Raw genomic sequence first — 24352 nt, forward strand, 5'->3', positions numbered from 1 at the left:
TTATTTATGCAGCCTTTCATCACAATGAAGTCTCAAAGGGCTTCACAGGCCCACAGTTGATGAAGATTTGGCACATTTCTTGATCTAAACTCTCAAAACGGGCAAGGGGGAAAAAAAACCCAAACAAATGTGGAAAAAAGAACAATAGTCCATTTGTGCACATACAGGTCAAGAATGCATATCAACATTGTGACCCCCAGATGACCCCGTGCATGTCCAAAGTTATAAGAGCCCCTATGACAGCCCCTCAGAACGTACTCACACAAACGCGATGTATCCAAATTACGTGAAAATCTGGTGGTCATTCAGGACTCACAGAAGCATAGTTTCATATGTATAGTGACTGTTTCTCTATAGATGCCCCTTGTGCCAGAAGGGTATAAAAATGTATACATTTCTCACAATAGTTAAAAAGTTATTTTGGAAACGACTATCCCGAATAGTTTATTTACTTTATGCTGATGTGACATAAGAATTTAAAACGGTCAATCACAAAAAAAAAAAAATCTTTGAATAAAGAGTATGACACTGGAACAGATTTTTATGGTGGCACAACTTGCAGATATTTTTTTTGAAAATGAGCTTTCGTATGCAATGTTGACTTATTTTTGCAGTTGTTTTTTCTTTTACTTATTTTATTTTACAAGCTCTGTAGTGTGCGTTTTTCCTTTATCAAAAGGGAGGTCATACGTAGCAGCCTTAAACGAGCATTGTTTAATACAGATTCACCCCCAGCCACATACCAGGCTCATATATTGTCCAACGTGATTCCCATAAAATGTTAAATATATACCTCTATTTGTTGTCTTCTGACTATTGTGAGTAGTGAAACGCCGTCAACCCGTACAAACAATACTTGCAAACTGTTGTGACATTCGTCGTATACAATGCAATCTTAATACGGTGCATATTTAAGTGAAAGGTTACCAACATAAAGGGCAAATGGATTGCCACCCCAATGAATTTTAAGCAGCTATTGATTTTTACACTACAGGCCGCCTCTTTTCTTGAATGATAATTTTGAAATGACACAACCAAATCTCTTTCAAGTCCTCTGATACAGCCGAGAATCAGAGCACCCGTATTATTTTGGATGGCAACACGCTCTTTCCTCCCGGTGGGAGTAGTAATGTGCAAGCGCTCTTGGAAAAGTCAATTAAAAGAAGAAATTTTAAGATATGTGATCAGCAATTTGAAGTTGGCACTTAGCGTGATGTTATAGGGTCCTAATAATAAAAGTATATTTATAATCATGACTGGGATCGCACGTGTAGGCAAGGTTGACAACACCGGCAGATGGCCTTGTGGCAACCAGCCATTTTTGCAATCAGTGCAATCGTGCACTCTGAATAGAATGTGCCAGTGGACAGCAACGAATGCTATGGGGATCTCTGTCCTGCTAACAAACATAATTCTCGTCTTTAAAAAGACACCATATGTCACGATAAACAGAAAGCTTATCACAAGGAATTGGCCTATCAATTCATTTTTAGATTGCTCAGGCACATTCGGTTTGTAGCTGAACTGAAGCCGAAAACAGTTGACTTTGAGGAGGATATACCCCAGCCTGGTTACCAATACATTTTTAGTTTATTCCATAGAAAAATGATGAGATTGTATTTTTTGTCGTTTGTTTTTATGATTCCTGAATGGGAGAAGGTAATAAGAGAACTTCAGAATAAACAGCTGTTCTTGTGTCGGCTAGATAAATACAATATGATTCAATGGACAGGGATATATCATTTGCAATTACGGGTGGTCCAGGTGATTTAATTGTAACTCAAATGCCAAAAGTGGAAAGTAACTTCATCCAGCTGAAGTGAAAAAAAAATTGGCAATTGACATGTTTTTGGAAGTCTGTTTCTCTGTTCCACGGAGGTCAATGTATGTGTGTGAGCAAAGGAAACACAAGGAGCAATCGCATGCATTGTAAATCCTCTCAGCCCATCAAACAGTTTCTTTAGAGAAGCCTGGCGAAAAAGGCAAGTGAAGAGGAACAATTTAAGCGTAATCATGTGGCATATCCAAATATGATAACTGCATAAAAAGGCAGGTTATAGTTGGTTTGCAGATTGTTTCAGCTCAGATTTTTTTTCGAAGGATTTAATTAATTACCAAGAAAGTAACACTTTACTGAATATGTGTTGAATTTACTTCACGTTATCACTTTATATTATTTTACACTTAAGGAGGCCTTGTTCAGAAGTATTCCACTTTACGTTGAAAGTGATTTTTTTTTTTCATTTGTCAGTTGGTGACAGCACAATATTTGATTTATAACACTCATGCTATTAATCATGACTTTTTGAACCTTTTCACCTTTATTTGACGGCCCATCAATGCAAGTCAGGAGTGCCCGTTAGGTAGATCGTGAGCGACCACTAACTCGTGAAAGCACTCATGGCATTAGCTCACTCGCTGCCAGCCCTTTTTGGTATAGCTGCCGGCCAACGGTAGTGAATGGGAGGGAAAAAAAAAAGACTCCCACCGATCATCACAATATTGACTGACATACGAAAAATTCAATAAGTAAACAAATGAATCAAGTATTTTGGACTTTTTTACATTTTATAAGAAGCTTGCATGCTGAAAAAGTGTGGGCACCCGTGCTGTAAGCTTAACAAGTATGCAACAATAAGTAAAAGGGCGTAGTGGCTTCAATCGAAACCACCCCGTGGTTCTGGTGGTTTGGACTCAGTAGAAATATTCCGCAAACATTACATGCACTTGTTAAACAATATAGAGAACTCAGCAGGCAGGAATTGTGTTTTTGTGGGTGAATGTGTTTTTGTGTGTGTGCGCGCGCGCGCATTCACATTTGTTTTTAAAGCATGCGTGGGTCTTCAGTGTGACAGTCATTTGATGACAACAATGTAGTTACAGCTAACTAGTGAGTGATAATGCATTCTATGGAATACATTTTGAAAAAATGTCTTTCTCTTGAACTTAATTGAAGGGCCATGATCTTAATGCAAACATTAAGTGAATGTTTCATTCACTTATTTAAGAATATAGAAAGTAGGCATGCATCGTGTGTGTGTAATGGTGCTTGTGGGTGTCGTTTGGTGACAACACGTTGATTTATAATGCTTGCTGTTGAATATGATCTTCTGGACCTCCACTTGGAAACTTTTTGGCCTTTAAATTTTAAGTGAGGACACCCTTTCTAGGGTATAGGCTACATAGTATGTAAAGCGAGTAAAATGGGTTGCTGTGGCTTGAGCAGAAACCACTATGTGTCTGGTTGTTGGGAAACGTCAAGCAAACTTTTTATCCATTAGTTTAAACGCATACAGGAATTCAAAATAAGAGTACATATGCAGTGTGTGTGTGCGCGCGCCTGCGCGAAATTGTTTAAAGCATGTGTGGGTGTTCAGGATGACACAGTATCTGATTGAACTGTAATGCTTGTTGCACATGAAGGCTGTTTGAGTTTAATTTTTAATGTAGTACCCCGAACTAACATTGTAACGTTGCAGAAAACATTGTAAGTACTGTAGGAACAAAAGGATAGTTGTGGCTTTCATGGAAAGCACTGCGAGTCTGGTAATCGGATGATGGATACATTGAGCGGCCATTTCATGCATTTGTTTAAAACATCCATAATAGGATAATATGTGCGCAAAAAATGACTTGAACTTATTCATTATAAGAGTGAGCACGTATCGAGTGTAAAGGTCTGACTTTTTCCCTGTCATTTTCAAACCATAGCTCCTGATGTAGGCTGTGGTGCAAAATAAGTATCTAAAAAAAGGGTTCCCCTCGTGAAAACCTCTTGGAAACATTTAACAAGCGTTTCCTGCGCTTGTTTGAAATTGTAATCATAACAGGACCGTGAGCGCGCGTGTTTGCGCGCGAGCGCTTTCGTGCTCGCGCGTGTGTGCGAGCGGGTTTGCGTGCATGTTTGTGCAAGTGTTTTTCAAGCGCTTTTGAGGTTTGAATATGACCTTTGAAATTTAGTATACCGTATAATCCATGCAGTGGAGACTTGAATACTTTTTTTATTCCTTTTAATATGAAAGTCCTGATCTCGGCTATTAGCTTTCAAAAAAAAAACAAAAGGGTATTGTGACTTCCACAGTCGGGTGGTTTGGAAACAAACGTTTCATGCACTTGTTTAAACACATATTCATGATCGGAGCGGGCATGCGTTCCGAGTGCGTGTGCGTGCGTTTCTCTTCTAAAGGCTTTTTGTTGCACTGTCCCCAAGCTCCACCCCCCTTTCGCGCACCGTGTGACAACAACAAGTCATCGAGCGAGCCCAGCTTCACTTTTCAGCTCATTTTCCTGCTGTCATTCCTCCTCCTATCTTTGATCATTGTCCTGCCCCCCTCCTCCTCCTCCTTCTTTCTACCCCCATCACGAACTACTCACGTCTCTCTCTCTTCTTGTTCTTCTTCTTCTTTTTTTGGTGCCACAACTTCCACGCAACTTATCTGAGGAGCTCCAGACACGCACCAAAAAAACAAGAACTCCGCTGGATTCTTTTATTTGGCCAGGCAGGCTGGCTCGCATACTTTGAACTTCGGCGACTCGTCCGTAACCCCCACCCACTCCCTCCCCCCGAAACGTTGTAAGGTGACCATGGCCGCCGTCCCGGCTGCTCTCCTCCCGCCGACCTCTCTGGTCCCTCCGCCGCCTCCTCCTCCGCCCCAGGTCGCGTCCAGCGGCACCGGCATCGGCGCGTCCCCGCCGTCGGCCACCTCCTCTCCGTCTCCGTCCTCCTCCTCCTCGCTGCCTCCCCTGCCGGCTGCGGTGGGAGCCGCACAGACGCTCTTCCGCTCTGAGCTGCTGGCCGCCGGCAGCCCGGCGGGCATCGCGGCGGCCGGCAAACCCGTCTACTCCACTCCGTCGCCCGTGGAGAACATCCCGCAGAATAATGAGTGTAAAATGGTGGAGCTGCGCGGGGCCAAGGTGGCCTCATTCACGGTGGACGGCTGCGAGCTCATCTGCCTTCCCCAGGCGTTCGACCTGTTCCTCAAGCATCTAGTGGGGGGCCTGCACACGGTCTACACGAAGCTCAAGAGGTTGGAGATCACGCCGGTGGTGTGCAACGTGGAGCAAGTCCGAATCCTCCGCGGGCTCGGTGCGATCCAGCCCGGCGTCAACCGATGCAAGCTCATCTCCAGGAAGGACTTCGAGACGCTCTACAACGACTGCACTAACGCCAGGTGAGTGAAAAGAAATGTGTGTTTATCTAAGTGCGTGTGTGTGCTCGCGCGCAGGGGGTTGGAGGTCCGCTGTTCTCCGCGCTTAATGCGCGTAAAGCGCACGGTATTCCGTTTTAGCGCGTACATTGTAGGATATTAAAACGTTATTGTGGGTGCCGAAGTGTTTTAAGCGTGCATAAAAGTTCAGACATCCAGGGAGGGTCAGAAAAAAGCTGGACATAAAAGTTATGTCCCGAGCCCCCCCCCCCCCCAAAAAAACTTTCGAGATTAATTCAAGAGCATTTAATTGCTGACAGTCATTTTAAACCCTCAGTGGGAGCTTCAATTTAAATTGTGCTGCGTTTATGTATATTTATATACATATATAGTGACTCATAGCGTACACAAAAACAAATCGCACGCTATGTCGGTGCGAAAGTGGGACACAAACATTGCTGGGGGTGTCTGGATAGTGCCTTGCTCAAGGGCACATCTACAGTAGCGTAGAAGCGGGCCAGCAATTCTCCAACAACTTAATATTTTTTTGTAAATTTATAGCTCCAAAATCTCACCGATGGCTCCTGCAGCCTGTAATTAATGCTCAAATTATTCAATTGATGCATTCAATTACGGTAAATCATATTTTTCCCAGTGACACACTTTTTTTTACAATCAATTTTAAAAGAAAATAGATAATAGTATATATCTTTAATTGACCGCCATGACTCCGCTCCATAATAATGATTACAAATGTACCAAGTGCACATGCCAGGAATTATGATGGGAGATTAACGATCCTCAATTAAACAGCCTCCATTTGTAGAAAAGCTCACCACAGATACATTAGTGGTGCGCGCACACACAAACGCACCAGGGAGGGAATGAATCCATCATTCCATATTAGCAATCGGAATATTTTTGGATCTCCATATGTTTGAATATGACATGATTAAAAAGCCACAGATCAATAGTTGATTATTCCTGTCTCTCACACACACCGGTAAAACTGACCCTCTCACCTGTCACTGTGATTGATTCCGTATCGATCCCCCTCCCCCCCAACAGTTTCCACGGAGACGAGCAGAAAATGCAAATATGACGGGAAGGTGGTGGAATATTTGTCAACACTTGGTCAGCGTTAAAGATGTTGACTATCGCTTAAATCACTGTGATTACCACTCACATAGGTTTTAGGTCAAGAAGGGAGAGTTTTGCTTCATGGAACATTTTTGCATTATTATTATTTTAATTGAATAAAATGTTGCGTCGGAGGACCTTTTCAGATTTCATCAATATTGAACATATAGACATGTATGTCAGTCAAACATGTTTATTATCGTATGTTGTGTGCATCAGTTAGTTCCATGTTTTTCGGCTGTTTGACTTTTCTTGTTATCGAATTTCAAAATTTATAGATAAATTTCATGCCCTTCATTAGAGGACGGCGTCAATACACGGCGTCAAACATTTGACAGAATGCCCCATGGGATACGTTGTGGTCATTTACCACCATGCGTTTCGTGTTAACATTAGGCCTTCAAAGTTATTGCTGTGTATGATCCCATGGGTCTATTGGTTGCCGAGCCCCCCCGTCCCCCCGCCCTTCATATGCTTATTAGGCATTAGTCAACTATGTCGGCTAAAATGAGCAAATCTTGACACACATGCGTCACCCGCTTCCTCCGTGGTGACATAGTCGAATGCCTCTTCATGACGATGTGTAGGTGTGTGTTTGCGCGTGTCGTTTTGGTGGATTGCTTTGGGTTAAAGGATAATGCAGTGCCTCGCGCCGCTTTAATGACGCTAGAGTGCCGAGCCATTTCGGGGCACACGGACACAGCACTGTAATTGTCTGTGAAAGCCGCCAGGTCCTGCGGGTCGGTGCTGGGCTCCAAATCAATCAGTCAAGAAGAGGCCTGCCCTGCCGAGCGTCCGTGCGTCCGCTTGTCTCATTTGGAGAATTACATCACGTGCAAGAGGCATCTGCTGGATAAAAAGCTTCTGTTGCTTACAATGATTTTATTTGCCGGGGATGTGTGTGCAATGCGGGGGGGTGTTAGTGTTTGATTGAACTGCCGCTGACAAGATGGTCAGTTTGTGTAAACGGGTTGCCCGCCCCCACCCATTTTTTCCCACCCGCCAGATGAAAAAGTATCTTCTGGAAATAGTCTCGCTTCCCCATCAGTTGCTGCTCTTCTTTATTTACGCAACAATGAGGTGAATAATACTCGTGTATCGACTACAATGGGGTTGCACTATTTCACATGCAGCTATTAAGCCCCCCCCCCGCCCTCCTCCCCCTGTTCAACCCCGCTTGTCTATTGTGCTAAAACAACATAGTTCGACATTGTACCATCACCAGTTGTTGCCTCTTTGAGAAATAATTTGGATTCATACAACTCGTTGAGCGTGTTGCAACTTTGTTTGGACGTCAATGTCCAAAAAATGTTAACAACAATGCACCTCCTTTCCTTCTTTTTTGCTTTTATCGCTGAACACCAGGCTAAAAAAAGGGCAGGAAAAAAAGTGTCAGGATACATGTTTGTCTTTGGACAGCGATGTTTAATCTCGCGATGAGGATTGCAGTAAAGCTACTGAAGTGGTTTCTGTTACAGGACGAGGCACTCTGAGTTTTAAAAACAAAATTGAGGTACTGAATAACTGTCTCAAGTTAACATCGCCATTCAATTATTTATAAATGCAGTCAATAAATACCACACCCTACCGTGGTGTGTGTGTGTGTGTGGGGGGGGGTTAAAAAAACTGCTGGCTGTAATGCCACCATGTGTTGAGTTACCATAGCAAAGATGTGGCATCTGTTAAGCTGATAAGCTTTTGTTGGAGCTCAGAAAAAAATAGAAGCAAATTGTGAAAACATTTTTTGGAAGCCATCTTATTTTTCCACAACTGACACCTCTTGCAGCCCTTACGTGGTGGATGTAAAGCTGATTTTGATTTGAAACAAAACAAGATGGCATGAAATGCGTTAACGTGAAACAGTAGTTCTCAATATATCCAGGAGGGCTGACCAATTAATTCCAACGCACATCACAATGCAAGAGGATGCCATTTTAAACGTGCAGATTCTGCGATTTAAAACAAAACACTTAATTTTGGTCAGACAGTAGGCTTTGTATTTGCATGTACCAGTGTGTTTATTCAATATATCGATTATATGATCGCAATCGTTGTATGGTAGAGGATCACCATTAGATAATATTTCAAAATCGTTAAGTCGTCGTATACTGACCACGAGTACATACGGTCACTTACCCCAAATGTACTCCCGGCAATCTTCACTTCCTCCCCGGGACAAACAAATTCTGGAAGGCAATGGTTATTTTCCTTCTGACTGATACCACTAGGTGGCGCCATATACATCTTCACTACATCACACCCTGCCCGCAGATACGATGTGGCATCTGTAAAGCTGGCATTTAAGATAAAACTGCCATTTAGAAAAAAAAAAAACAGAGTACTCCCAGTATCATTCCGAGATCTCTGCCATTTAGTAAGTAAATGCGCCACATGGAAACTTTCTGAGCAAATGAGGTTTGCATCAACGTTGATTCAAGATATGGCATTTTTTGGCATTAGGGGAGGCTTGTTTTACTAACGGTTTTGATGTGACCTGACAACATGTGCACTGTGTTCAGAATCAGATCAGAATCAGAATCATCTTTATTGGCCAAGTATGTAGAACACACAAGGAATTTGTCTCCGGTATAACACGCTGCACTAGTATCATCGTAAACAACAAAATCATTGAACCATTTTAGAGTATACCAGTAGTTTTGTAGTACTTTGTACTTTGTAATTATTGTTAATCTTTAGGAATATTGTCATTGTTGACCCCTTGATTTTCTGAAGGGCTCTCTGCGCCTCTTTTCTTTGCCTACCACACACTAACAGGCACACACAGATCGAGGTTCAGTAATCTCCCTTACATTACGAGCGGCCCTCCAGGAGCGCCCCTCCCCTCCCCCCCTGTTCCAGCTACTTGTTTTCCTTTTCATTTTCCCCGCGGTGGGATGGGAAAAAGGTTCTTATTGCCGTGTGACACTTGAACTCTCTGAAAGGTTATTATAACATAGCAGGTGGCGGTGGTGGGGAAGCGAGCCGTTTGGTGGACCTAAAGATATCGCATATCTCTCATTGGTCTGCTGTTGCTGAGAAAGGCGCAGCAATGTTGCAGTTAATTGACAATCATGGCCTCACTCACCTTGAAGGTTAAGCACCCCAGACAGCGTCATGCAACTGGGGAAGGAGGCCCTTCCTTAAATACAGTCTTTATCGCCGCAAGGCACCCATGATATTGCGACTTTCTTCACCCAAACAAGACAACCTTATTCTCATGTATATTTTGGTTAGTAGATCTTAAGTCTAACACTTTTTTTTAAAATGAAATTGTTTTCTTGTGATACCTTTTTTTTTTTCTACTGAAACATTCAGAAACGGAGTCTCACTCTCCTGATCTTGTTCTCAAAATTGTACATGGTTATTCTAACTTAAAAATACAACAACACAATATTACAACTTTTTAAACAAAGTGCACTATTCTCATATTTGTCCTGCGTTTGTTCTTGAAATATTCAGCTTTTATTACAGTATGTCCCTAAAATTTGCAATATTTCTCATCACTTTACTGGCCAAAGCATAAGTGCTAACTTTGTTACGTTATTCTCACATTAAAAAGGGTTTCTCATCTTAATATGAGATTTATTACCATTTCTTGTGGTAAGATGCTTTTATTCCACATGTTTACATGTGTCGTCTGTAAGATGTTTTCTTGCCCCCGTGTGTGTGTGTGTGTGTGTGTGTGTGTTTTATATATTCATTCATCTTCTGAACCACTTTATCCTCACGAGGGTTGCGGGGGTGGGGGGGGGTGCTGGAGCCTATCCCAGCTGTCTTTGGGCAGTAGGTGAGGGACACCCTGAATTGGTTGCCAGCCAATCGCAGGGCACACAGATACATTATATATATTTGTTTGTCGTGTCTATTAGAGGGGTCCCCGACCTTTTTGAAAGTGAGAACCACTTCTTGAGTACTGATCATTGGAAGGTTCTACCCGTTTGGTACACTCTTCTAAAATAATTTGGTTCCAATAACTGTTAATGATACTCAATTCTATGAAATGCTGAGGAAATCGCAATATCCCATCACTGGAGAGCTAATTTTAGAACATGCCCGCAGGCTGCTCCCATGGTCCTTGGGGGCAAACTGGTGCCTGTGGGGTCCATGTTGGTGACCCCTCATCTAACCTTCTTACCACTTCTCTGCTCAACACCAAACATGTTTCTCATGTTATGGCTTTATTTTAATGTTAAACTTTTATTTTTTTTACGATTTGCCAACTTCACATGTTTTCATGTTGTTAAAACACTATCTTGCACGAGTCAGAGTTTGTGTTTTCCTCCTTTTTTTCGAGCCAGATACGCAACACCAAATTTTAATAAGAGCCACAAATCAGGTAAAACAGACCCATTTTTGTAAGCTTTAATCTTTGTTTTTTTGGATTTGTTTGCACATGAGTTTTGTATTTCATTGCATTGAAGGAGCTGACCCAAGACATGTGTATACATAGTGCGTGCGCACACACACACACACACACACGCTCTTTAGAATAAAAGCAGATCTGCACCTCTTGCCTGGCATCAACCTAACTCGCTTGTGCATCTTTCAAGCGTGTTTAAGCCTACACACAGGCTCACACATCTGGAAATGACGGTAATTGTTTTTTTTGTATAGCGCTCAGTGTGATCTGCCAGCGAGGGTGTAAGCCCCCGCTACCACCAACAACCGGCATCCCCCCCATCCCCCTTCTTATCCGCCGCCATTGAGCTCCCTTGTAATATATTTGTTTTCTTACAAGACGCCAATTTGTTTACAGGTACTCGGGGGAGATTTCTGGATTCCATTCAAATGCTTCTTCCCCGGTTAGAGTGGGTGCTGAGATACCCGTCACTCGGCAACCGCATCCAAGAGGGACCCCGAGCGATAATAACTTCAAAAACAAGAGTGACAGATGCCTGGTTAGACAGGGTAGAGTGGGGTGGAGTGGTGAGAAAGTGGTACACAAAGCTGTTTCAAATCGAAATCTATACAAGTATTTCACTTCCTTGAAAGTGAAATTGCCCATTTTTTTTCTATTTTGTTAAACAGGTATGGGATGTATTTATTTTCCTTCAATGGAGCTATGCTAAATTTGATTAGGTACAGTACAATTGCTCAAGTCAACTGTGCAGGTGACAGATGGCGGCAAGGTGCGACCCCCCCACCGCACCCCCTTGCAAATAGTCTCCTTGAAAAATCAAAAGGGCTTTATTAACATGACATTCATCCAATTGGAACAAGTGAACAAACATACCCCAAATAAAATCTTTTTTTTTTCTGGGGCGGGGGGGGGGGGTGTTAACAGATTTGACTTGTTAAAAGAGGCTTTGTTTGCCGTTGTCTTAACGACGTTTGTGGCTTTGGAGGCTATTTGCATGGCTAAGATGCGTTTGCTTCATTTGCCTGCTCCTGCTCTTATTGGTATGAAGTGTTTTGGCGACACATGGGCAACGAGAGAGGAGTGGCAGGGAGGGCAAAAAAATGTCTTACAAAGAGAGTTTGCGGTTGTTGAAATTACGAGTACTTCAGTTTGATCTTTTTCTTAAAAAAGGAAGGAGTTTATTCTTGTCAATGTTACTGCTTCACTGCATTTTTCTTTTAACCATGTTGTTAATCTTCACCCTTTTCCTCCACATTGTATCTCCCCATATGAGCACTATTCTCATATTTCTCCAACTTCTATGCAGTTTTCTCTTAACACTTTGAAGGTCTCCTAATATTGCAACTTTGTTTCCTCATATTTTGTCATTCACAAAGAAATCACAACTTTATCCTTGCACCATTAAGTCCCCCCCTCAGATTTCAACTTTGTAATTGCATGACTTTATTCTTGTCATGTCCTCAAAAGTTCCAACATTCTCATAATTTAATCAATTTTTTTTTAAATGCAGACTTTTTCCTCAAACTCATGTTACCACTTTATTTTCTTGTGGCATTTCATCTTTTTTTTGTTTTGTTTTTTGGTAATACATTTTTGGTGGCGGATAGCACATCATAGACAAAATGTTAGATGACTCGTAACAGCAGTTAGCGAATCACACAAAACTCATGAGTTTCACATCAAATGCCCTCCACCCTAAGCCTCCTCCTCACCATGCGCTGCATTTAGCGAGGGTGGCGCGCGTCTCAGATGCAAGGACGCTAAACGCTACTGACAAGTTGGAGGCTGGAGATGAGATTTCCTGATTGGAGGAAAGGAAAGAGGAACACGGGCCTTGGGTCGGCACCGTCTAATATGGTCACATGGAGAAATTGATTTTCCTCTGAAATTAATTAATTTTTCATACAGCCTAAAGCTGGAGTTAAAAAGAGTATTTTCCCTTTTTGGAAAAGTATTGCCTAATCATATTAATGCTTTTTTGCCCCAAGGATGAAAAGATAATTGTACAAATGCATTTGGAAATATGTATCACTGAGTATTTATGATTAAATTATGCAAATAAGCCGCTTCCCATACTTGGCGGTGCCCAGATTGTCTAATTAGGATTGATATGGCGAGGAGATGTTGGGGAGCCTGAATACAAGCATGTCCAAAAGAGCAGAAAATTGAAAATGACAAGGATGGAATCCTTAAAAAGTGTCTCGTTTGCTCTCCCACTACCCCCCTTCCTCTTTTCTGTCTAATTCGGCGTGGCCGTATCAGGAGTTAATTTTCCCCGGGTTCATTTCTCGTCTGAGCTGACAGGAAAAGGAATCCATCAGGGAGGCCATCTCAGACGGGATTCCACAAATTTCCTCCACTTGTTTTTTTTTTTTCTTTCACGGCCGCTATCGGGGATGAATCTTCTCCTGCATAAACACACAGATGTGGTTCCTCAAGAGTTACTCTTTCTTCAGCTCTCTGTTCCAAACAAGCAGCTCAGCTTTAATAATGTCGGCTTATTGCAGCAAGAATCCCACAAAACGCCCCTTTGGAACAATTTTTTTATTTTTTATTTTTTTTGAATGAGCTGCTCCAAATGCCGTCGATTTATCACAATTTATTACCATCATAAAGCACTTGAATGCAAGCTTTTCCATTGCAGTGAGCCTTTGTCGTTTTAGCATTTTGAAAAGGAATTCTTTTTTTTTTTTGTCTGACAATGATGTGTTACGCTCATGCCTAAATCACATTCTCGACGTTTCATGCAAAGGGTCTCACTCCAAATTGTCAAGAGTGAACAAAGTAAGAGCGAATCTAATTTAAGGAGTGCACCTGAGTAAAGCGAGCACACTGACAGCAGCCAAAAGTCTGGTATGATTTTGTTAAATATCACAGTTCAGCGTCACCGTGACACATTTTCAACGCTGCCACTTCTTCCTCAGTTAAAGCGCACGACACAGGATCTTACATAGAAAAAAAAACAAAATACCCGATTGTTATCTAATCTTTACCTGGCGCAAACTGAGAAAAGCGCCGCGAGCTAATGACATTTGAGACTAGCGGCTCATTCTTCACACTGCTTCAAAAGCTTTCGCCCTCAGTCAATACCTTGTGATGACCAACCAAAGAAAAATGACCTTAACTCTGTTTGATGGGAAGTCTGAAGCAGACAAACACTCAATGCAGTCACTGGTGTGTGTGCGTGTGCGTGTGTATTGTGCTGGATTCAATCTCACATTGCTGAGTTGAGTCAGCAGATGAGACATTGCTTTGATTTTCAACAGAGGTACTGTTTCAGGTTTTATTGAAAAGTGCAGCCATGGTATTAAAACCGTTGAGGGACCAACTTTGGAATGTGGGTAAACTTTTGGGCATCATAGTGGTTTGGGAAATTTCCCTTTCGTATAGTACTGATCAAACAAATTAATTAAGAGATGATTTATAACAATTACATTTCTGGGTCATATCGAGCGGACTTGTGGTTCCAGACATGGACGTCGATCAGCAGATTGTACCCATTCTGTCATTCAGACATAACAGGGGGAGGTCCCGAGAATTCTTTTGTTGTTGGACTAAGATTGGCCTTAGTATTGTTACTTAAGGGCAGAGACAGTTTATTAAAACATGCTCTTTACATTTTCTTCGGCACCCGCTCTCAAGCTCCCGTTTGCACACTTCTCCAAATAAGAGAAGTATGCTTGCTCCAAGCTGCTTATTTCTCCCAGTTGAAGTTTACTCTAAAACTAACACAAAACTGACACGCACCGAAATGCACCCCCCGTCCCAAAAAAAATCCTCAAAATGCTGAAAAATATTCCATATCTGGAAGACAGGTGGTGGGGGGGGGGCAACACCTTCCCACAAAAATCACAAAACTATTTAACAATATTGGGAAATTACAATGGCAGCACAGAATGGCCCTGGAGTTAAAGAGCTTGTGTTTGATGTCATGTCTTATTTTGGGAATGTGATCGATGATGTCATTGAGCCAATCAGATCTGTTTACAATCCAATGTTAATGTGTTGACAAACTCTCTCTTTCCTTTATTTTTCATTACAAATGCTTTAAATCTGGTAATTAGAAAAAGTGATAACCCAAATTATCTGATGTCGAAACAATTTTGCGTATCAGCCCTACATGCATACAAGTTACTGACACTGCTGAAACAAGTATTACTAGAGTGTATTGTTTGGAACCTTCCCTGCCTCTTCTTTTCACTCTTAATTGCTTTACATTTCATCCAGAAGACCTCTTGCATGTTGTTGCACAATTTAGTATGACACTAAAGGTGCACAACTCTAAATTCATACTTGCCTTTATGCTGCAAAATCATCACCCAAAAACAATCGCTCAAAAATCTGCGGTAAAGCATTGGCATGAATATTGAACCGCTTTAGTGGGGGAACACTGGGGATTATTTTCCCCAAACTGTTTAGTATTCCAAACCACCTTTAACTGCACTATAACTCCTTTGTGTCACTTTTATATGCCAACAAATAACAATTCGAGTAGAACTAATTTCAATGAGAGGCGCACCTCAATACTTTCATACATTGTAGCGTTAGACGTCTGACGATTGCATCAAAGCACATTAGGTTCACAGAGGTCCGCCCCTCGCGATCCCATTGACCCGACAGCACCTTGGCTTGATGCTGCGCGCGTCTCTGAGGACACCGCCTGTCACTCTTTAAGACGTAGGTAATAATAGCCGGGCACCGTGGCAAAGTGGCGGCGCTGGCGATTTTGAAGAAACGTCAGGGAGATGCTGACATTTGAGTCGGCGAGGGGGACAAACAAGAGCGGTGTGGCCAATAAAAAGGCGACCACGGTTAATCCGGCTGGACCGAAGACGCGAGGTGCAGAAAGAAGAAGGCTGGGAGTGTCAGAGTTGGATTAAAATGTGTTGACCTGCTGTTATTGATAGCCAACTCATAACCTTCGCAGGTGTCAAGGAGCAACTGCATTTGGGGATGACTGTGGGCGACTGCCATGAATGCAGGGACAAGTCCGCCTCATTTTCTTTAAAGTTGTGACTGAAGACACAACATGAAACAATGTGACCCTGCTTCTTTCTACAATTTCGGTTGTGTGTTAACTGTCAAACGATCGGCTCAAATCACCTACTTCCAGTGGTCTATAATACTGGTGGGCAAGCCAGGACACCTGGTGACTCAAAACATCTGCCGGTGTCATCAAGGGCCGACTATAGTTTGGGGAGTGCAGCAAAAAAAGACCGCCTCATTCTCTTTGGGGCGTTTATTTAAAGGAGACTTTCTCCACACAATAGAAAACAGTTTCAGATATTCCTCCATCAAAATACGCCAAGGATAATCACAGCATATTTGACATTCACAGCACTTTACTTTTCTAGTTTGTCATGATCAAGCTACGGGGGCTCAGGTTTTTATTTATTTATTATTTTTAAAGCAACGAGCAACAAATGTATTTATTTTCTTTCACTTATCTGTTAGCTATTGCTAATTGTTTGCTAACACTGCAGCTGTGTTCAACCTTTGGCTTTGACAGAGTGATTTAGTGTACTGTAGTCCCACAGAAGAACTCCAACAACTAAGTTGTGGCTGTGGTAATTCAGTGCTTTAGCGGTTGTGATGCAATTATCCCCATGTCACGAACTTTGCATTATGTTCCATCCATCCATCCATCCATCCATTTTCCTGTATAAGAAAAATAAAATGGCAAAAAAAGGTGGTTTTTGTCAATTTTAAAAAAGGTAATTGCAGCCAATATAATTGGGCCTTAATAGAGCGTCTTGTAAATGCTGCATGTTAATGTATACATTCAATTTTTCAAGGCAAACAATCAGCCTTTTATTTGACAAGGTCATGCAAGATTGAAATAATAGATCTGAATGATAATAGTTTGTGGCATAATGTTCCCCCATGTAAAAAAAAAAAAAAACATATTCACAGTACAGTTGAGAGTTGTCCATCAACTGTGTGGCAGGGCCGGGCCACAATTATTAAACACAAGCTTGTAATAGATACAACGGCATGCTTCTGACTTTGTGCGGATAGTTTTTGTGATGGCCCTGTTCATTTCCCAGTCTTCCCAGCAAGTTCTGTGACAGGCATGCTTGGATGAAGTTGGTTTGGAAAGAGTTCTTTCCTTCCTAAAATGGGCATGTGTTCTCATTCTTTTGTCGACCTACTAACACGAGCTCAGTTTAAATAAAAACAGTTAAGTGCATCTCATCTCCAAATCAGTAAGTTGCGTCCATGCGACCACTTTCAAGCCTCGAGCGGCTGAAAAGTAACTTTTTTTATTCATTTATTTGGTCATTCCATAACGGTGAGGCAAATAATTACACGGCGTGACGCCTCCTCTATGGAAATCAACACGGCTCATGGTAATAAAGTGCCCCTGGGCTGGGACGACGCGTCCACATACATTAACCCCGGCGCGGCTCACACATTTGCAGCGCGCGAGCAGGCGAGGTAGTGTGAAAGTGGGAGAGTTCACATGTGAATGGTCTTGTGTGAAAAGCAGGATGAATTGAGTCAAGCTGACATAGCATGCCAATACGCTTTGTCTCATTCCCAATGCTGTATTCATTTGTGGTGCTCACACATTTATTGCATGATTGACAATTATGAGAGGCTGACCTACTTCTTTGTGTGGATTTTTTTTCATGGCTTGCCTTTGCTTTCTTTCTTGTGTGCATTGTATAGTGTGCGTGTGAGACGTTCAGACAGAGGGATATGCTCTGCCTGGACTTTGTATTGAAATTATGTTTTCTCAGAATGGCTTCATATATTTTGCATCGAATTGCGTCATCCATTCTGTGTTGAGAAAAAAACAATTTACTACTCCATTAAGCAATGTGAGATGTTCACGTGGATCACTGTTAAGTGACGTTTTTTTTTTAATGAATGAAAAACAACAAAAACTCGTGAGGAAAAAAAATATTGTTGAATTTTAGTTCAACTATGCCACTTTATTTACATTTGCAAAACCGGCTTGCCCATAAGAAATGATGCAATTAGAAATAATGCACTCAAACAGTCATAACCTTTTATGAGCTCTGCAGGCCAATTAACAGTAATACAAGTGCAAAAATAAGTCAACCTTTACAAAAACACTAAAATACTTTGTGTAGTCTACTTTTGAAGTGCAAAGTGAGGGAGGATACAAATTGTCGACCAATGGACTACATGGCTAATTTGCATAAAATCGAGCTTATGCTATCTTCTGCAAATTATGTTGAGAGGAGGCATACAGTGTTCCCCTGCTATATTTCATGTGTGTATTACACAAAGTTCAGGTGTTTGTGTCACTTTTACTTTTTATTTCTTGTGGTTATTACAGGATCCTTTCTGTATTGTCCTCATTTGGGAAAGGATGGACTTTTCATGAATGTATTGAGAGTCAGGAAAACAAAAGATCTACACAGTAAAACGCATGCAGTAGCTGCTGTTGACCACAGCTCAAAACCAGACACTCGCAAGCAGACTCACCGCACCAATCCACACCTCGGAAAGGCACATATAGAACACACAGACACGACGATATGTAAAGTATTTTCTACACATTTCATAATTGCTGTTTTTGTTTTCTGTTTGAATGTGTTACCAATGTGTTTTAAAAATGGGTTTCGTTTGAATGTTATTTTCCATTTATGCGGACATAACCCATTGTAGAATCATTGTTTTTGACTTGATCAACCAAATCACAGAAACACTTTTTTCTTTTCACTGTGGTGGCTTGTCAGGGAAAGACTTCATTGAAATCTGCCATTGCCTCATTCCCTTATCCCTTTATGGCTCATTCTACCTGTGTATTGTGCCCAGTCAAGCTTGGATCACTTACGAGTGTCGAGGAGAGCAAGATACCTCCTGGGAACGCCGCTTGACTGGGCCCGGCAAATGATACAAGGCGGGCTTTAGCCGGGAGTTAATATCCTGCAAAATTGTCCCACGCAGTCCTGGTGGCAGAACGGCGATGATTAAATGACACAAGCATATCAAAAACATTTTTCGCAGGCTAGTGGATCTGAAGTGCCTCCCAAGGTTACCGTCAGAAAAATGTAGTTGGAAGTTGTAATGGTCGTAATTGGAATAAACGAGTGTGGCACTGTGTATAACAGATTATTTCATACAGTATCAGTACAACTGGATCAAAATTCATATTGTCACTCTCCGATGTTGCACTTGGTGACAGTTTTGACAGCTTTAACTTGATTTTTATAATCGGGTTTGGGAGACTCAATTATATATTTCTCATTTATTTATTATTTGGCCTTTACCAGTTACACTAAATATTGCCATGTTTTGCACATTACATGTGTGTGGGGAGCAGGGGGGTGGATATCGACATTGTTTTGCATCATCTTACATGATACATCATTGTTACAATTGGATCAAGTATTGATGTAGTCTCTTTTCAACGTCAACTTTCATGGCAATTTAGAATGTTGTCCCCATGAGGTTTGTACCCTTTCATGCATCCTTTCGTGATAAGCGGTCCACTGGAGTAACCGCTTACCCTGCAAGGGTTAAATATGTTAATTTAGAAAACATCAGATTTTTCATTCTTATGTTCCAATGTCAAAATTCCGATTTCTTTAAATCATGGCTAAGTTTTCCTTTCGTCAGATTTTGGGTGATAAATCGAGCGGGACAAAATATTGATGACACACAAAATCACATTTTTTCTTGTGATATCAACTCAGCTGGATCAAATTTCCATATTGTTGACTGATGTTACACTTAGTTCCTATTAATGGAAAAAAAATTAAAGTTAAAACATTTTTGAAAGTCAAAAAGCTTTTTATCAAACTTTTGTTGTTGAATTTTGCTGTGTCATTCACATCAACTGCGTCACACATTAGGAGCTAGAGAATTTAAAAAAAAATCGTGAACCCCATCTTACTCAATTCCCATTCCAATCAAGTACAATTTTCTTCCAATATATGAACTCGCCAACAATCATTTTATCGTGATACTATCCGTATTATTGGAGAACTATTGCAATCATGTCACTTTAGTTTTCTGCTGATACAATGCATCAATTGTCCTGCAGTCGAAGTATTGCGATAGCATCTGTGTAGTTCAGATATTGTGGTAATGTCATTCATAGCGAGTTACTCTTCATTTCTCATCCATTTCACAAATTTGCTTTTTTCTAATATATCTCTTGCTACAAGGTGATACTCACGCTGTCACGCATTGTTGTATCAGGAGTTACTCTGCAATTCTTATTTCTACTTGGTGTCGCATGACTTACACCAACAATCCCTCTTAAGGATGCCTTTTCATTGATCTTGCTTTGAAGCTACTTTTAATGAAGATGGAGGTGATCAATTACTTTTGCAAGAGCATGCCACGCTTTGTTTTAAAGCACATGAAAGACGGCGTAATAAACCCAAAAGGTCCTTCTATAGTTATCAAATGGCTTTTTTTTTTCTTCCTCCCCTGCTGACCTTTCAAGAAGCCACGCTAGGAAGTGGAGACAATGCAAAGAAATACAGATCGCGTTTCGGACATCAAACCCTTCTTTGTGCGGTTTATTTGCCCTGGGGAAAGAAAAAAAAGTGACCCGTTATTTGAACACAGGAACAATAAAAAGAATGAACCGCTCACATCAAGCAAAGTTTATGTTACGCAGTGGCGGATACAGTCGGCGCCCCCACCCCCACCCCCCCTTATCTGATGCTCACAGCAGAGGTGGAGTCAGTGCGAGTGTACTTGTGTTCATCCACCACTAAGCTCGCCAGTGTGTTTGAGCGTCTGTAAACATTCACTATTTGTGTTGATGTCGACAGCTGTGCCATTTCCGGTTTCTGTTGTTGCAGGCTCCATACAGTAAGGTTGTTCAATAAGACAGAAGTGGAACATGGCATTATCACCATTTATTTACATTTCCATCCATCCATTTTCCGATTCGCTTGTCATCACAAGGGTCGCCGGGGATGCTGGAGCCTATCCCAGTAGTGCTCGGGCAGTAGGCATGGGACACCCTGAACCGGTTGCCAGCCAATCGCAGGGCACACGGAGACCAACAACCATCCGCGCTCACACTCGCACTTAGGGACAATTTGGATTGTTCAATCAGTCTGCTATGCGTGTTTTTGGAATGTGGGAGCCAAACTGGAGTACCCGGAGATAACCCACGCAGGCACCGGGAGAGCATGCACCTCCACACAGGGAGGCCGGAGCTGGAATTGTACCTCTGCACTCTGAGGTCATCGCGCTAACCACTGGACCATCGGGCTGTCTATTTACATTTCATTTTTATTTATTTTTTTAATTAGTCATACAAATAAGAGTTGTGCTGGATTAACAAAAAAACATCTGTCCAATTTGCATTTTAATACCTGACTGTATGCTTATTAGTGTGTTAGCTCGGATAATCGTCTCCAAAATTTGCTGATGAATATGCAGGCAAAATTGGAGAAAATGTACAGACAATGAAATCCATGTTCACGCCCGGTGCAAATCAGAGGTGGTATAAATCTGTGCATTATCGTGCTCAATTGCATTTTGGTATTTTTGCAGATCTGTGCAAGCCTGTGCAGTGGGGCACATCAAAAGAAACAAAAAAGGCATTTTGCACAGTTGTGGGCGTGAACACAGCCAACTTGATTCGCAGCCAATTGAAGGAGCTCTTTCATTCCTTTTTAAGTGTTGCGCGCAAGAGGTGCATTGATCGTCCTTGATATGGTGAATGAATATGTTGGACCCCAAGACGTCTGGTATTAAAAGGCATCAATTAAGGCCCCGGGCCTTTTGATTCGCTTGCCAGCAATAATGATCAATGTTTCTTCCAAAGCATTTAAAATTTCCACCCAGAAGTTGAATCTTCCCTTATAATTGACGGTAAATAACAACTACAGTTGTAGCCTATGAGTTTTTTTCTGTAAACCAGCTCATAACTTTTGAATTTGATATTTTTTTCACAAATACTATTGGTGAGTCCATACACAGGTATGTCTGTGGTATTTATTTATTATGGCATTACGATGCCTTCATTACTTTTTTCACTTTACTCGGATGACAGAATATCAGACGTGCTTGAAAACTGCGTTTGTCCACCAACTCTGCCATAATTAATGGCAAACACTAACTAAATTATATGTGGATGAAAGACTTCAAAACAGTGGTTGCTAATGACATTCAAAAGTTGCATTTTTAAAACCGGCCTCCTATGCCCAGCAATGCCATCCACAGACTGGCTGACTGCAGTGAGAAAGTAATCATGCAATTGGATGTGGAATGTTATCAGGATGCGTGATGGCACCCTGCATTCCTGCCATTCTTCTCCACATTCCTCAGGAGAATGTTGGAGTGTCACTGCCTGCGGAACCTCGAGAGGCCCAATCTGAGTCCCTGCTGGGGCCCGGTCTGTTGACAGTTCCTTGGCACTGTTGGCTCAGCAGGAAGACATCACTCGCAGGAGCGGTGATGGCTGTGGATGACAGCCGTCTGGGCAGCGGGGAAGGACGCAGTCGGAAGAGATTAGGCTTCACCCACAGGTCACAGCGTTCCCAAGGCGGGCAGCGGGTCAGTCGTGTTAGGAATTGTTGAAAGGAAGAGGACGAAGGCTATTAAATGTGTGGGATTCATGCAATAATTGATGATACAAAATTGGTTTTTGTTCCGTGTGTGTAGTAACATTTGATACGCTTTGTCGTAGCACATTTGAAAGATGGTACAACTATATGCTATGTTCATTGACAAATTAATATCAGAGCCTAACATGCTACAGTAATGAACCTGCCACAAAGTTGAGGGAAAATTATGAATTCATGTTAACATCTCGGGGGGGGGGGGGGAGGCTAATTAGCTTATTTGCTCAGGTGTCATCGATGACACCTGAAAAAACAAAAAAATTTGGCTAAAGGACCCTACCATAGACGACGAGGCTCAGAGAATGCATACATATGTGAGCACGTGTAAATATTTCCAAATTTACTTGAGCGTAAACAAGTATGTTCCTTTCCAATCTACGAGTAAAACGCTTGTCATGTGTTAAAAACATGACATATCGATGACAAGTGTCAATACCTGACGTTAACATAACTGTAGTTTACTGTAGAAAACGAAACATTTTATTGTGATATCTTTTTGGCTCACCTGTACTATTAAACAAGCTGCACCATCTCGAATACCTGACAGTGCGTTCTCCTAACTACCATGGTGGGGCAACATCAGGGGAGGTCGTCCATCTCCTGACGAGCGCACAGTTAATTGAAAACAATATTACTGCTTAAAAGCAATCTTCCTCATAACACCAGGGCAGCCGTTTCATTGTTATATTATTTTTACGGCGGTGGGCCTCTTGTTCCGTCTCTCTCATCTGTGCTCCTGTGCTGCGCTGCCCGAGGTTTGCTCTGACAGATCCGACTAGGGCTGAACAAATCCTCACATTTATACCCCCGCCGGTATTAAACGCTCATGTAGCGCATTTGTAAGGTCGTCGGAGACCCGACGCGCTCTCATAAGTCTCCTTTAGCGGCGCTGATGGCTGGTGTCAGGCATGTCTGCTGACTGAAAGGAAACACGGGCAGATAGCGTTTGATCCGTGATGGAGATGGCTCCGCATTGGAGTAGAGCTCTGGTGATTAATAACGCCGCAAAAAACGGGGGGGGGGGGTGAGGTGTCATCTCTTGGACGTACAAATGAAAGCTCTTGAATGTAACTGGGAGAGGCGATACGTTGACAGTAGATGATGCAAATGAGGCTAAATGTGTACGTGGGGAGAGGGGGGTGGGTCTGAAAATATCACCTCAATGTCTCTGTGACATTTGTGTAAGCAGACCTGCCGTTTACGTCGTGCCAAGCTGGCCATGACACTCTCCAGCCTTTTGTCTCAAAGTACTAACTGTATTTAATTTCACATCTTATCGTGCCAGGCTTTGTCTGTCGCCGAGTGTCTGCGCGGCAGAGGCGACCCCCGGAGATAAACTCTGTCAGGCTCTGGGGTGATTTATTAAATTCTGATTTCTGTGAAGGACTTTAATGTCGAGGGGGGAGTGGGAATGGATGGCGAAAAAGAGGAGGAGGAGAAGGTGTGCGGGAGAAAATATGTCGCAGGTGTCTCTGCCAGCTCCGAGCTACAATTCTCTCTCCATTAGCAATGTTCTTGGCGATAGGGAGGCTTGACGGAATGACTGAAGTGCGAATCGATATCTCCGTCTACACTGCCTGTAAAAGCTTTTGATGCACTGTTTTGTGTGTAATGTATCCACACAGATTAAGGAATTAAATTTGACCTGCAAATTTCCTGACTTCTGCGGTTGTAACGGAGGTATAACATAAACAAGGCGGACTGAAAGGTGCTGATACTGAATGGGGGTGTTGGAAAAGTGCACCTCATATTCCCAGGTTGTGTCAAAGGCGGAATGGTGTGTGTATGGATAGTACCAACATAGTATTGAGAATTGAAATGGAACGACGCATTTTCTGACTCTGTATTATACATCCATCCATCCATTTTCCGAACCGCTTGATCCTCACTAGGGTCGCGTGGAGTGCTGGAGCCTATCCCAGCTGTCTTTGGGCAGTAGGCAGGGGACACCCTGAATCGGTTGCCAGACAATCACAGGGCACACAGAGACAAACAATCATCCACGCTCACATTCACACCTAGGGACAATTTTAGAGAGTTCAATCAGCCTGCCATGCATGTTTTTGGAATGTGGGAGGAAACCGGAGTACCCAGAGAAAACCCACGCAGGCCCGGGGAGAACATGCAAACTCCAC

General features: G+C 42.2%; 1 protein-coding gene across 3 annotated transcripts in view; it reads left to right on the forward strand.

The window, feature by feature from the left end:
* Positions 1 to 4139: 4139 nt before the first annotated feature.
* Positions 4140 to 24352, forward strand: part of dachd (dachshund d) — a 138922-nt gene continuing 118709 nt past the window's right edge. For 2 of the 3 annotated variants that reach the window (XM_052082482.1, XM_052082483.1), the window contains exon 1: positions 4141 to 5171. In XM_052082482.1, the coding sequence (XP_051938442.1) occupies positions 4585 to 5171 (587 nt within the window). In that variant the 5' untranslated portion in view covers positions 4141 to 4584. Of the gene's footprint in view, positions 5172 to 24352 lie in introns of all 3 variants that reach the window. The other variant, XM_052082484.1, reaches the window with a different exon arrangement.

This window comes from Hippocampus zosterae, chromosome 12 (genome assembly GCF_025434085.1).
Source record: "Hippocampus zosterae strain Florida chromosome 12, ASM2543408v3, whole genome shotgun sequence".
NCBI classification, from domain to species: domain Eukaryota; kingdom Metazoa; phylum Chordata; class Actinopteri; order Syngnathiformes; family Syngnathidae; genus Hippocampus; species Hippocampus zosterae.